This window comes from Poecilia mexicana, unplaced genomic scaffold, assembly GCF_051168715.1.
Source record: "Poecilia mexicana isolate PSO_F unplaced genomic scaffold, ASM5116871v1 scaffold_3, whole genome shotgun sequence".
NCBI lineage: Eukaryota > Metazoa > Chordata > Actinopteri > Cyprinodontiformes > Poeciliidae > Poecilia > Poecilia mexicana.
In genome coordinates, this window is record NW_028263372.1 from 35077839 (window position 1) to 35092429 (window position 14591).

The following is a 14591-nucleotide window of genomic DNA, read 5'->3' on the forward strand; positions in this document are numbered from 1 at the left end:
AATTCTGTGTCTAAACGTAGAGCTGGACTCTCATGCTGCAACACGGCGAAGGCTGCATGTCGTCCTCTGCTGCAGTCGTGTCCTTCGTCCCGATCTGGAGCGATCCAGCTTTAAACCCGGCGCTGATTGCTGGATTGGGAGCTGATGGAGAAAGAGGAGCAGGAAGCTTTGATTGTGCCTGAAGCTGCATGACTCACGTCTCCCTCCCTACACCGGCTTTAACGACAGAGACGCCAATTTAACGTTTCATTCAGGACAACCGGGCCGCTTCATTCACAAACATGACTTCATTAGTTTTTTGTGCGGTACATCGCTTACAGTCAAAGGCTCGGTTCTGTAGGAGACGCTTCCGCGCTCTCGTTTGCTCCTCTGCACCGCCGAGGTCATTAGGTGATTAGACTCGACTTTCTGCAGACTGCACTCCTTACACCGAATGATCAGAAAAGAAAACGTCGACTTCTCTGAGTGAACGCTTTACGTGTAAACAAATACAGGCTGGTTTGGAGTAAATAAACTCGTTTTCATGCACTGGGAATCACGTCAGAGGAAGGTAAATGTATGCTCCAGGAGAGGCACACACTGCAAAAATACTACATCTTACTCAGTATTTTTGGTCTAGTTTTTGTGCAAATATCTTAGTCCACTTGAAATACGACAAAACTACCTGATAAGTAACTTTTAAGCAAGATATAGGAGCTTGTTTTAAGTCAATAATTTAAGATTGATGGAAAAGTTATAAACAAAGTGATTATTTCACTTATAAAATTAAATTATTCCCATTTTACAAGTGAAATAATTTGCCAAAGGAATTAGACAGTTTTCATAAATATTAACAAATTATTGACTTAAAACAAGCTCCTGTATCTTGTTGAAAAGTTATTTTGATCCCTTTTCAAATGTATTAAGATATTTACAGAAGAAACTAAGCCAAAAATATTTGGTAAGATTCAGTATTATTTGCAGTGCAGGAAAACAAATCCACCCTCAGAAAGGTTTAGTGGTCGGATGCAATTAAATAACTGATCTTCATTCGAAGCTGCTTTTCTCTTGACCACATAATTATACAAACTGGAATTATGAAAATTAATTTACTTAATAGAAACACAGGGATAAAAATGCTCCACAAAACTGCAGCAGAAACACTTTTCGCATCACGAGAGTCACATGATCAACAAACAGATGTTACTACTGAGGGAAACGACGAAGAAAACAGCAGGAAGTGGTAGGATGATGATGGTGCAACATGTTTTTAATAACTTATAGTGAAAACAAACTTATGCACACTGTAATTGCAAAATGTATGTTTTTTAGCAGAATATGGCTAAATGTTTGTGAACATTTGTATTAGAAACACAGCTAATGTGATCACTTATGTAACCACACCACTTCTGTGAACAAAGTGAACTATAGTGAGGTGTTAATGGAGAAAAATAAAGATGTGTGTCATCAGCATAGATATTATAAGAGATGTTGTAGTTCTCTGAAATACAAACTGGGATGCTGCCAATCAATCTTTGAAAGGCGTTTCCAAACTCTCTGAAACACATCATCGCACAGAAAGACAATAAGAGGAAGAAAAACAAGTTAAATAGTTCTTATTCTTCCCAAGAAAGGAGATTTTGAGCAAATTTGTCTGGTGACAATGAAAAAAATCTCAATTCAAAGGAAGAAGTTCTATGTTTTATGTCAGAGAAATGAAATGGAAAAACAAGAACTTCATCTCAGCATCAACATCGTCTCCATGAGAAAAACAAACTTTCTCTCAGGCTCCTTCACCCAATAACAGTTTGATCACAGCTGATGTTCAGAGATTCTTTCAGCCACTTTTCAGTGAGGTTGAAGACTAATTTCAAGCTTGAGAGGAATTATTTTGCATGTCAGCAGCGGACTATAGAAAATATGATGGAACAAAGGAAGATTATGACGTTTAAATCTGGATCATTTGCACAAGAATAACCTGAGACCGTTTAAATGCAGGAAATGATCTGCAGAGAGCTTCATCTGATGCAAGGATGGATTAAAACATCTCACTGTTTTTATTAAAAATATGTGCAGATCTTTGTCGATATTCTGCTAATGTCAAAAAAACACAATTATTTCCATTAAATAATACAGTTAAAAATCACACATGAATAAGCTTGGTCAAGCAATAAGTCATAAAAACGCATTTAAAAACTTCTTCCTGTCTTCTTCATAGCTTACGCCAGTAGCAACATCCGGCTGCCGATCACGTGACTGATGTGACGAAAAAAGTGTTTCCATTGCAGTTTTGCCAAAACCATCTATTTCGATACAAAAATAAATGCCTTAGCTTAGCGCAAAAACGAACAATGTGAGGTGTTTTTTTTTCTTTTTTTTTAATTAGCCTGTTTCCTTATAAAGAAATTAATTTTCCTCTTTCATTTTGAGCAATTTTATGGATAATGGAAACGCAGCTACTTAAGGGGATTTTTAGGGTCATTTTAAAGATTGAATGTTTTAACTGCTAGTTTGAGATAATCTGGCTGGCTGAGAATAAACTAACTGTTGTTTACATGAAGCTGCTATTTAGTACCCAAGTAATCCATTACTCTGTCAGCAACGACCCCTTGCTGTTATTGTTGACTCCTCGGAGCTTTTCTTGCCCAGCAACTTTTACGGGATGACTCACCCAAGGCGGCTGTTACGCATGACAAAAAGAGGGGGGTAAAAAAAAATCAAAGAATAAGGTGGAGCAAGCAGATGGAGCATCTCACATAAAAAGGTGTTTGTCGCGGCGGAGCTGAGTACTATCTGAGATCGGGGAAAAGGGCCACATGTTGCCGCGCACCGGGACCATGCAGAGCTCCAGGCTGCTGAGCGGGGCGCTCCTCTGCGCGCTGCTGCTGCTCTCCGCCGGCGCCGCCGGAGCCGGAGCGCAGGGGCTGCAGGATGCGGAGTCCGAGGAGGAGCTGAGCCCCAGAGCGCTGCGGGACTTCTACCCGAAAGGACCGAACCTGACCAGTGAGAAGCAGCTGGTGAGTCCTTGCAAAATCCAGGATATTTAGATATTTTTACGCAATTTTTCACCTGAGATTTCTTCACTTGAACTTGAAATTTAAGCCCAATTAAAAGTAAAATGGCGTAAATTATAGTTTTTAACGTGCAAATAATGACATTTTGCATCTGGACTTTCCGTTTCCTCGCAGCTTGGAGCTCTCCAAGAAGTTCTTGAAAAGCTGCAGGCTAAACGACTTCCATCGTGGGAAAAGAAATTTGGTCAAGTCCCAACGGTAGATGCAAAACACGCATTTTATTTTTTTCACCAAACTTTTCATATATGTGTTTATAATTGAATCAAACATCTTCTGGTTTTGTCTCCCCGTCAGTGTGATGTTGGAGAGCAGTGCGCGGTGAGGAAAGGCGCACGAATCGGGAAGATGTGCGACTGTCCCCGGGGAGCTTTCTGCAACTTCTTCCTGCTGAAGTGCTTATGAGCCTCTCCGGATCGGAATGTAGCTTCAAGAAGAGAAACTTTCACTGAATCCCTTTCTAATTACGTTCAGATTTTTTTAATTATTGCACAGCTCAGGCGCAGCTGGAGTGACTGTCCAACACTTACAACAAAGAACTGTAGAAACTGTATTATTAGGAGTAAAATATTCCGTGTTATTTTACAGAAAACGACATGAGGATGAGAATATCATAAAAAGTTTCTGTAAATATTTACTTCAACCTCAATAAACTTAACCTGTGGGACCATAAGCACACTGTAATGTCAAACCAGCAATATTATACCCTTCATCCGCTGTGTTTTGTTTCAGCTGAATGTTTTATGTGTCATAATAAAATCCTGTTGTTTTGTAAAGCAGCGGAGTGGCTGTATTCTTTAAAAATGTGTCAAACTGAGCTGGATAATCAGGTGTTAGATGTGACATCAAACATCCTCAGGCTGGTCAGAAAATAAAATATCAGAAAAGGTTTAAAATTAAAGCCAGATGAGCCTCAGAGGATGAGCCAGAAAGTGACATCTCAGTCAGGCTGACACCGCGCCAGAAACACCGAGCCTCCTTTCATTTCCCCCTGGGCAGCTGCAGGATGCTGAGGACACGTGTTTAAAAAAAACCTTAAATAAATCTGAAAAATGATCTATGGTTAATTAGTTGGCGCATATATTTAGCCCCCCCCATATGAATCAGTAGTAATCACATTGTGCTACAGTTAGCAATAAGTATTTCTGATTACGTTTAACTTTCCACATGTAAAGACTTACAATTTTGAATATTTTTTTAAAAAATAACTCAACTCCATCAAATGTTTGTGAACAAAACTTTGAAAATCATGACACAGATTTTCAATAATAGTATGGATTAAAACAACATAGCATTATGCTAATTAGTAAGATAGCATTATGCTAATAACGAGCTAGGTCGAGTAGCATTATTCTAAGAATAGCATAACTACACAAAGTTTTGAATGTAGGGCATAAATCATATTTTGCCACATTTATGTTAACTGTGTTTTAAATATTTGCAGAAATAAGCAGAGCTGGATTTGAACAAACAATGTTTTTCTTATTCTATTAATCTCCTTCACCTAACAGCTACATTTGTTCTGAGAATAAATTATACACAACTGGACTCTATTTACTAATTATCTGACTTCTTAAAGGAATTGGTTGCATTGCATTCATTTAGAGCTGCCAGTGTAAAAGGCTGTATACATAGTTCTGGTCTGTCATGAAATCCCAATTAAATGCTTTAATCTTAGTGGCTGAAACAAAATTAAATATGAAAACAACCAATTTGCAAATTGAAAGGAAGTACATTTAAACTGAATACAATGACAAAGATATGATTCAAATCAAACATTATCTTACAGCACCATAAAAGTTTGTTTTGGGGTTTCTATAATTTTTCCCTCAGCTTGACTGACAGTTTATTGAGCTGTGTGTGCCCGAAGAGGAAAGTTTAGGTAAGAAAATGAGTTGGAGATTAAAATATATTGAACAGTTTAACAAGATTTGTAAGACAGGAAAAAAAATATCCAAAATTTCTGAAAAATCAGCTGAGTGAGGGTTATGCCAAGTTTTAAGCTCATTGGAAGAAATCAACAAACCTACAAACCTCGGTCTCGGTTCTGTTGAAGTGAACTCTGCTGCGGAAGAGGACTACAGCGCAGGGCATTCTGGGTAAATACAACAAAACAAACACGTTAGCATAGCGCAAGTGGGAGAAATGGCTTGTGTTCCTTTATCAAAAAGAAAATCCTACAACCACTAAAATCTGACAGCGCTCCATTTTGCTTGCATTTCGTGAAGAAGGAAGTTGCGCTCAGTGTCTTCAGAGGTTTTTGTGTCAATTCATTCAGTGGTTCTTCGTGCAGCGCCCCCACAGACGAGGAGTGGAACAGGTTTTTTTGACTCAGATATTTTGGTCTCAAATCGAACCGAGTCTACCGGACTATCAGATGTGAAAATAGAAACAAGATTGATTTAAGAGAAATAAGAAACTGAACCAAAAATAATAATGGAATCAGGAACAAATAATCAAAATAACCCAAAACAACCCAGTCCTTATTTTTGAAAACAAGAGAAAAACCTCTGCACACTGCTGCTCAGGCAGGATATTTCACATTACAGTAAAATAACCCTATTATCTCCTTTATTATACGTTTTGAATTTTCATTGAGTATCCACTTTTCTGTAAAAATCAAGTCTGATTTCTATGTTTTGCTAAGCCAATCACATATGAAAAATACACATTAGGAAACTTAAAACTCAGTGTGGCTGCCTGGGGTTCCTGGCAGAACAGCTTTTGCAGAGGAAGTCTGACGAAGCTGCAGCTGTTCTAATCACACTCACCTGGCTCTGCTTCCTAAACCTCAAAATGAGCCAAAACTCACACCCCAACTCCAAAAGGCTGAGCTCTATTTATAACATCTGGCTCCAAAGCTCCTGAACAGCAGCTGATTTTTCAGAAAAACCAACAACAAACCAGTTGAGCTCAGTGTAAACACTGGCAGCAGCCCTCAATTTAATTTCTCTGTGACACAACAAAGTGCAATGCTTCAGATAAAACATAATTATAGAGCATTCTGTGGTAAACCGCAAACACCATCGATTTAACTGGAATTTCATGAGACTGACAATGAGTCACAAACCTTCAGCCGTTTATACCCTTACTCTAAATAATTGACTTTTGTTTAAAGCTGTAAAACCTTCATAAAAATTCAAAACAGATAGCTCATGCACCTGCAGTATAAAACTCACTTGTTTATGACTGAAGAGCTATAATTTTATTTATGATTTCAGGGGAACTATAAACTCTTCGCAAGAAGATCATAAAAATATTTTTCGTCAATAAAATATGGGAATAAAACTGTTGGAACTGATTTTGTTTATATTGTTGCTACATATTAAAACACGGCTCTGCTCTTTTATCACTTCGGATGAAAAAGAGCCTCTGATTAGAGCCAGAGAAGATACATGTGGCTGCAGGGAATGGAAGTGAAATGATCACCAGTTTCTACGGAAGACGATTAGGGCCACTGAAAATAAAAAATAAAATAAAAAACAGAAAGAATTCCAACTTTTTTCCCAGAATTATATTTCTTAAAATTCAGAGTTTTTTTTGCTTGTTTGTTTGTTTGTTTTTTGAATTTGGACTTCAATCTCATAATTCTGACTTTTGTCATAATTCTGAGAAGAAAGTTTTTCTGATTTTTCAATGGCCCTTCTGTTGTCTTCAACATGGGTACCATACAAAAAAACCAAAACAAAACAATGCTGACAAAATAATAATGCAAAACTAGATTATAGACAAACAATATCTATGGCAAAATCACGAAGCGTAAAAAAACATATTTTACAAATAAAATATAAAAAATGGGATATTCAATTTCCACTTTGATATGCTAAATAAAATCATGTATGACTTTCAGATTAGTGGAGATGAAAGAGTGGCAATAATACAAGGATAAAGCCATAAGACTTCCTGCTTTGTATGCAATGGAAACAGCTAACATCAGGCAGCAGCTGCTCTACCTAAACTACTAATACTGTAAGTAAAGACATAGATATGAAAAAGCACAAGTGCAGGTATATAAACACCCACCTGGTAAAAATAAAATATGAGTATTTATTTTCCAGCTTTGGAAAGAGAATGAGAAAGTAACACAGCTTAACCAGCATGAGAAAATATCAATAAGTGGAAGAGAAGGAAGAAAATGAAAAACAAAGATTAAAATAAATTCAAAAATGAAGAAAACAACAGAGGGAAAATAATTTGAATGCTGGGAAGAATGAAAAGGAAAAGAAACAATCAAAAGAGGAGAACAATGGAGAAAAACAAATCAGAAAAAGCAGAAGTGGAAGATGACTGAAAAAAGGCAAAAGAAGATGAAGATGAAAAATAAAACATCTGCCAACAATCTGGGATCGATTTTGTGAATCTGAGGCGGCTGAAAAGAACAGAACCTTTACATTTTCAAAAATCAAGTCAAGAAACAGAAACCAACAAAATGGCAGAACCTGGAACTCCAATAGGACCAGATTGGATCCCCTTCAGTCACCATCTGGTCCAGAGTAATCAGCATTTCAGAGACAGTTCAATTAGAAAGAGTTTTTAGGTTTTTACATTTTTATTTTTTTCACCTCAGAAATGACGACGCACATCATCTTCCTTCACAGACTTCACAAGTTTCATCCTAACCAATGAGGAAATTAATTTAGAATTAATGAAAAAAGAAATTCATCCTCTTCACTACAGATGACAGAGTGACATGAAAAATATTAAATGTATTAGTAGATATTTCCTTTAGTTTTGTTCATGTCCACCATTAATGTGTTTACTCCATATTCTCAGCTGCCTCTCATCAATAATGAACAACGTTCTGTTTGTTTCAGCTGCTAAAGTCAACAAAATCCTTCTTCCTGTTTGTTCATTTGTCCTGAAAGAAATTATAGTAACTAATAAATCATTGATAGCTGGACAGGAACTCACGCAGAAAGAGGGAAGATCAAAATTCATATTTATTCTCACCCAAATTGTTGCTTATAGAACATAATTTACCCTGTGAAAATATCTGTTTCCTCTCACTTAAACATCAAACTAATTTATTTTTATCAGCCCTAATTCAAGTAGTTTTTACCTGCTGAGAAATGATTGTTTTTTTCTGCGAACATTCACACTTTGAGGCTTTCTGACCTTTGCTACAGAGACGCCATCAGCCAATCTGTCAAAAGCTCTCATGCTTAGATAAACAAAACATTCGTCATGGATATTATTGCATAAGTCACAGCTGCTAATTAATGTGACCTGCTGATCTTTTCTTCAAGCCCACAGAAAAATGTCAAAACTGGTAGAAAGTGTGCAGCAAAGTCATACGAGGCCTTAACCAAAACCTGACCTTCAACTTTTGCATGCATCTCTGCTCCAGCGCAGTCCGGTAGACTCAGCTCGACTGGGAACCAAGATGTAACATTTGTTCATTTTCAGCTGCTGCGATTCTTTTTCTCACTGCACTGCCAAACCAAACTCTGTTCCTCTCCCGCCTGTGGGGGTGCTGCAGGAAGAACCACTGAAGGAAACAACACAAAAACTTCTGAAGACGCCTAACACAACTTCCTTGTTCTCCAAATGGAAACAAAAATAGAGTAGCGTCAGATGTTAGCAGTTGCAAGATTTCTCTTTTGTCTTTAGTAAAAGTCCATGAACCATTTCTCCTGCTTGTGCTAATCTAGCATGTTTGTTTTGGTTGTATTTACCCAGAATGCCCTGCGGTATAGTCCACTTTTGGAACAGTTTCCGGTCAGCTTAGTGTTCACATATGTATTCGAACCCCGACCGAAGTTTGTAGACAGAACAGAGTCTGATTTTTATGGTTAATTAGCATTAGCAGCTCCCTAAACAAACCAGAGTTTCTAGGCAAACAAACTAGAGTTGGATTAAAGTGGACTAAACAGGGCTGGCGTGAATGACCTCTTAAATGACCTTTTCTATAACAAGTGCTTTAAATTTTGACAGCAGCTTCCAGGAACAGCAGTAGAGACTCTGTTCTATTCTAATGCCTGAAAATGAGACACTAACAATGCCGCAGTCACCCAGTTTACTCAAAGCCCCTGAAGCTGAAGGGAATTTAACCATCCCTAATTTCATTATTTACACTTATTTAAACATGTCTAAATGCTTCTCATAAAGTGAGGCATTCGCTGCTTCTCCTGGCTTCACTCCCCACAGATCTGATCTCCACCATCGAGTTAAAATGCAGCAGAATCAGTCGAATGATTAAAAGATTTTACTTCCATGGATTCCTGCCATTTTAGCCTCCAAACATGGCCGTCTTCAACACATTTAACTGGCCGCCTGTTTTCTATGTGCCACGCTGACTCATTAAAAGCTTTCGTCTTTTTTTATGTGCCAATGACGGCGTCTAATGAAGCATTCGGAGGATGAACCGTTCCAAGAACATTCTACCAGCGTCCTTTCATTAAATTCATCCACACACCGAGCCAATGAGACGGCAGCTTATATAATCACGTAACTTTGAGCTACAAAGTTGGATAAGGACACGATGTGAGTCTGTGAATAACTCCAAGTTGTTCCAAATGTAAACATAAGAGATGAGATACAGTCGGAGGAAGTAAGCATCTCTGGTATGAGAAGAAATGCTTTACGGTTGGCTCTTCTGTGCTCAGGCTGTAAATTGGACCGTTTATCTTATTTCTTGAAAAGCAATACTTTCAGCAGACAGAGAGGCTTTTCTGTTAATTCCTCTGAGGATTCACTGGATTCTGTCAGAGACTGAATTGGAGGATAAAAGCTTTTGTGCTCCAGACAGACACGGTCTGCTCATTATCAGATGTTTCCACATCATAATTTTACCCTTCCTTTAATGAGGTGAAGAATGTTTGAGTAACCTTACGATCCTAGGGGTGATGTTGTCTCTGGTACGAAGCTGTGGCCCAAACAAATACCAGAAAGCTACCTCCATGTGTTCCCATCACCTGTTAGTATGGAGAAACAGAGGTTGGTCCCAGTTCAGTTGTGACCCTGATTATCTGGAAGTTGGAATGAAGTCAAGTCACCTCATCAGTGATAGAGGAGCAGAAGATGAAGTGAGATTCATTAATACCAGCTAGCAGTGGTGCGCACTGCTAACTACAAAATTAGTTGTGCTAACCTTGAAGCACTAATCAAGAACATTCATTCTGCTAATGCTAAAGCACTAATCACTTTAGTTTTGCTAACCCTAAAGCACAAGTCATAAATATTAATTCTGCTTACTCCAAAGTGCTGATCATATAATTTGCTCTGCTAATGCTGCTCTGCTAATGCTAAAGGTAAATGTAAAACCACTAACCTTAAATCTCACGTACATTAGTTTGACAAATGCTAAAGTGTGATATATCTGGTATACCTTTTTTATTGGCCTTTTTCCATTGAGCTAATTTATTTTTGTAATCCCAGCTTGTGCAATTTTATGATCAATGGAAACGCAGCTACTGCTGAACAGTTCCCCCTGAGATTCGTCCCGGTGTTCGGAACCCTCTGGACATCGATGGACCGCCGTTGTTGACGTGTTTCTTCAATAGCTGCGTTTCCATTGACAATATAGTTGTGTTAAAAGTCCGTCTGTTCGTCTCCAACCACTTCCTGTTGCCTTCTTCGTCATTTTCGCCAGTAGTAACATCCAGTCGTTGATCATGCAACTCGTGTGATGCAAAAAAGTATTTCCAAAACAATCTTATCCGAGCTCAATAGCCTTTTTATGAAAAAACCTGATATTCTTTTTTCAAAACTTCCTTGTTTTCATTAAAACAAATTTATTTTCGTATTTCCAATTTACACAATTATATGGTTAATGGAAACCCATTTAGTGACATCTCATTGCTAAAGAGTCTGTCTAAACTAAGTACATTAACAAATAAAAGAGCTGAAAATTAGTTTTTGCAGGACACATTTTGCAACCTCCCAACCCTTCAAGGTTATCAAGACAATCCTGATGGGATCCATTCCTGACTCAAAATGACCATCTGTGGAAATCTAATTTCATCACAAGCATCCTGCAGGCATCACAGAGCAGCAGCTCCTCATGGATACGTGCTGACCTTTCAGCCAGAAAACCATCGGATTTATAAAGAGAAAATACAGTAATTACAGAATGTTGTATGCTGCAAAAATAAGGCATATTTGAATTGCCACAAATGGTTCTGAAATCATCATTCACAAAGAGAAACACTGCAAAAACACAAAATCTTACCAAGTATTGTTGATCAAGTTTCTAGTTAACTTGAAATAAGACAAAACTAACTAATATAGGAGTATGTTTTAAGTCAATAATGTAAATCAAAAGTTCTAGTTCCACTGTCAGATTATTTCACTTACAACATGGGGAAAATGTGTTGTCATAAGTGAAATAACCTGGTAGTGGAACTAGTACTTTTTCACCAATAATAAGAAATGATTTACTTAAAAAAAGAAAAAGCTCCTGAGTCTTGCAGAAAAGTTACTTGTTAGTTTTGTCTTTCTTCAGGTGCACTAGAAGCTACACTAACAATACTTGATAAGATTTTGTGTTTTTACAGTGTATGACTGCACTGGAGCAGAGAGGTGCTGTTTACTTTCCTCTGAGAGGACTCCCAGTTCATAAAAACACATTTATTTACTAAGATATTTGCACTAGAAACTAGACCAAAACTATTCAGTGAGATTTTGTTTTTTGCAATGAATGGCAAACATTAAAACACTGGAAGTCTCACTGTTCCAACTGTTACTTGGAAGAGCTTTAAAAAGCCCCACATAAACAGTTTATTACTTTGCTCTCATTGATTTGGTAAGAGAAAACCTTTTTTTGTTGTTGTTTAGATATACAACTTTTCTTTCAGAAATAAAAAATAAAAACCTTAATCCTGAATGCGCCTCTGTGTCTGAACAGGGTCCAGGCTCTTTTCAAAGCAAACAGCTCCACTATAGAAAAGTTTCTTTGTGGCTGGCTGGGGAAAAGGCTGTTTATCTTATTTCCGGAGCAGCAATACTTTTTCCCGACAGCAAGGATTTGTTATTGATTCTCCGGGGAATTACCGCTGATTCCGATAGAGATTGTATACGTGGACAAGAGCGTTTCTCCCACCCACGTCGCCCCTCCAACCTGCAGCGATTGCCCGTCGGTGAGGACGTTTGTTTGTGTTTGATAATTGGACAGAATGACAGATGGCGATGTTGACAGAAGCAGGAAGAGGCGCGCGATGATTTAGAGGGTGATTGATGGAGACAAAGCAGGAGACAAACGACGCAGCCTGAAATAGAGAGCGGCTCTGTGAGAACGATGGTGGCTGCAAAATGCTCGATACGGCGAGAGCAGGCGATGCTTCCGGCAGGGCGGCTGATTTATGACGTCTGAACACATGTAACCATGATCAACCCAATTTTCTGTCATGTTAAATAGTTGGAGCATCATATGTTTGTTTGTAAAGGTTAAATATTATCAAATCAACAAAAATATGTCAAAGTTTGTTTGCTTAAAGATGCAGTATGTAGCTTTTACCAAAAAAAGTATGTTTTTTCTGTATTTATATGTCGTGACAGTATATGAGGCAGATAATGTGGAAAAAAATTGAGCTACTCCTTGAGCTACTATTACTGTCTACAAAACTGCGTCGATCCAGTCAAAAACAATCAGAGCAAAGAGGAGGGTCTTAGCGCTGTCAATCACCCTCCTGCTCAATGTGCTAATGATAGAAAAATAACTTACTGTTACAGGAAAACTGTTTATCCGCCATCATCGGTGACTATGCTAACTAGCTTTAGCATGTTTGGCATGCTATGTTGAACCAGCTGGATTTGTAAATAGCAGGAAGGATGGAGCGAGTCCAAGTGATTGACAGCGCTAAGACCCTCCTCCTGACTCTGGTTATTTCTGACTGTTTCCTTAAAGCTGCAGCATGTAACTTTTACAAAATTTGTTTTTTCCATATTTATTAAAACTGTAACCATGTTGTGTAATATGAGACAATCTGTGTAAAAAAATCAAGCTACTCCTTGCACTGCTCTCGGTCAAAAACAACCAGTCAGAGCCAGGAGGAGGGTCTTAGCGCTGTCAATCACTCTCCTGTACACTGCTCAATGTGCTCATGGTGGAAAACATTAACACCATGTTTTTCCACCATCACACAGATTGCTATTTGCTTCGTGAATTAGGAAATGCTAAGACAGAGGAGACAATGAATAGAGCAGATTAACTAATACGAAGTTCAAATGTCAGGTGTGGTGGTTGAGAGGTGGTGAGGAGAGACGCAGAGACCCAGGTTGTAGAAAAAAATGATTAATTTAATGGAGATGCTCAAAAACAGTCCAGATCAGGCGGCACGGCAGAAAGATTAGCACACAGCTAAATACTGGTATCAACTGAAAACCTGAAGACTGAAAACGAGAGCTAGACCAACACAGGACTTAACAGTTCGTCTGTGAAGGTAAGCAGACAAACGATGAATGACGCAAACACGACGAGGATCCGACAACAGACAAAGACAACAGGTGGGACTAAATACACAGGGAGAGTAATCAGGAGACTAGACAGAGCTGGGATCAATCAACAGGGAGGACAGGACTAAACACAGAAAATCTCAAAATAACCACACAGAGACACACAGATCACATCAAAATGCTGCTTCCTACTTTCAATACATAAATAAAACTTTAAAAATGGGCTAAGATGCAAAGAGTTCCAGAAATAAATGTAATATCTGAAGCACACTTGAGCACTGATTAATTTCATGCTATTACAGCAGAAAATGTCAAGATGTTTCAAAGAAGCTGACTCACCTGTGGTATAAATATTAAATAAAGTAATTATAAGCACATTAATCTAATAAAGTATTAGATTCAAGCAGAAGATGGTCTAAATACTTTCCAACTGATACCAGTCAGACTGCAGAAATTTAGATGAAAAATGTCACTCTATCAAGATTTGTGTTACTTTATTCAGTTCAAAACCAGTTTTTGTTGCTCATTGTTTGAACACCCAGCTGAATTCAACTCACAAAATTGCTCCACAAACTGGACAATTGTGCTGTAAACGACTTAAACCTGCAAACATTTTATTCAGAATGTAAAATGTCGTTTTTGATATTTTGCACAGGTTAAATGTTTGTTGGGAAACAGCTGTTAAAATTTTGTTTTGCCGATTAACAGAAAAGCGGGAGAAGTCCGAGCTTTATTTGACCGCTGTTGCCCTCTAGTGGCTCATCCGCAGATTTACCTTCAGTACCTGGAATCAGTTTTTCCACCTGCTCAAATTTTCTACTTTCTTTATAACCACAACTTTAATGCAGACACTCGCTTATTTTTGTCACGTTTTTAGTGGTTGTCACGTTTTCTTTCTGGTTTAAACGTTTAAATCGGTTTCTGGTGAATATCTGAGATAAAAGAAAGAAAAATGATTATTTTTCAGGTTGTTATTTTTGTCCTTTTGTCACCAGCTCAATCATCGGGTTTCCTTCATGCTGTTTTAATAATTTGGGAAGATATGCGCTGACTTTCCCTTCACCTCAGAACTGAGTCAGTTTCTCATTAAAGATGATTGTAGATGTCAGCATCAGAAGTAATCTGGTGACATTTATGCATGATATCCTC

General features: G+C 38.0%; 1 protein-coding gene across 1 annotated transcript; it reads left to right on the forward strand.

Annotated features, from left to right (window-relative positions):
* Window positions 1–2760: 2760 nt before the first annotated feature.
* Window positions 2761–3826, forward strand: cart3 (cocaine- and amphetamine-regulated transcript 3). The gene is made up of 3 exons (XM_015011844.2): window positions 2761–2996; window positions 3168–3251; window positions 3348–3826. The coding sequence occupies exons 1-3, from the start codon at window positions 2796–2798 to the stop codon at window positions 3453–3455; spliced, it is 393 nt and encodes a 130-aa protein (XP_014867330.1). The 5' UTR covers window positions 2761–2795; the 3' UTR covers window positions 3456–3826.
* The last annotated feature ends 10765 nt before the right edge of the window (window positions 3827–14591 follow it).

Coding starts and splice junctions, on each gene's coding strand:
- cart3 (XM_015011844.2), top strand. CDS start 2,796: ATGTTGCCGCGCACCGGGACCATGCAGAGCTCCAGGCTGCTGAGCGGG. Junction 2,997..3,167: donor TGACCAGTGAGAAGCAGCTG/GTGAGTCCTTGC, acceptor GTTTCCTCGCAG/CTTGGAGCTCTCCAAGAAGT. Junction 3,252..3,347: donor AATTTGGTCAAGTCCCAACG/GTAGATGCAAAA, acceptor TCTCCCCGTCAG/TGTGATGTTGGAGAGCAGTG.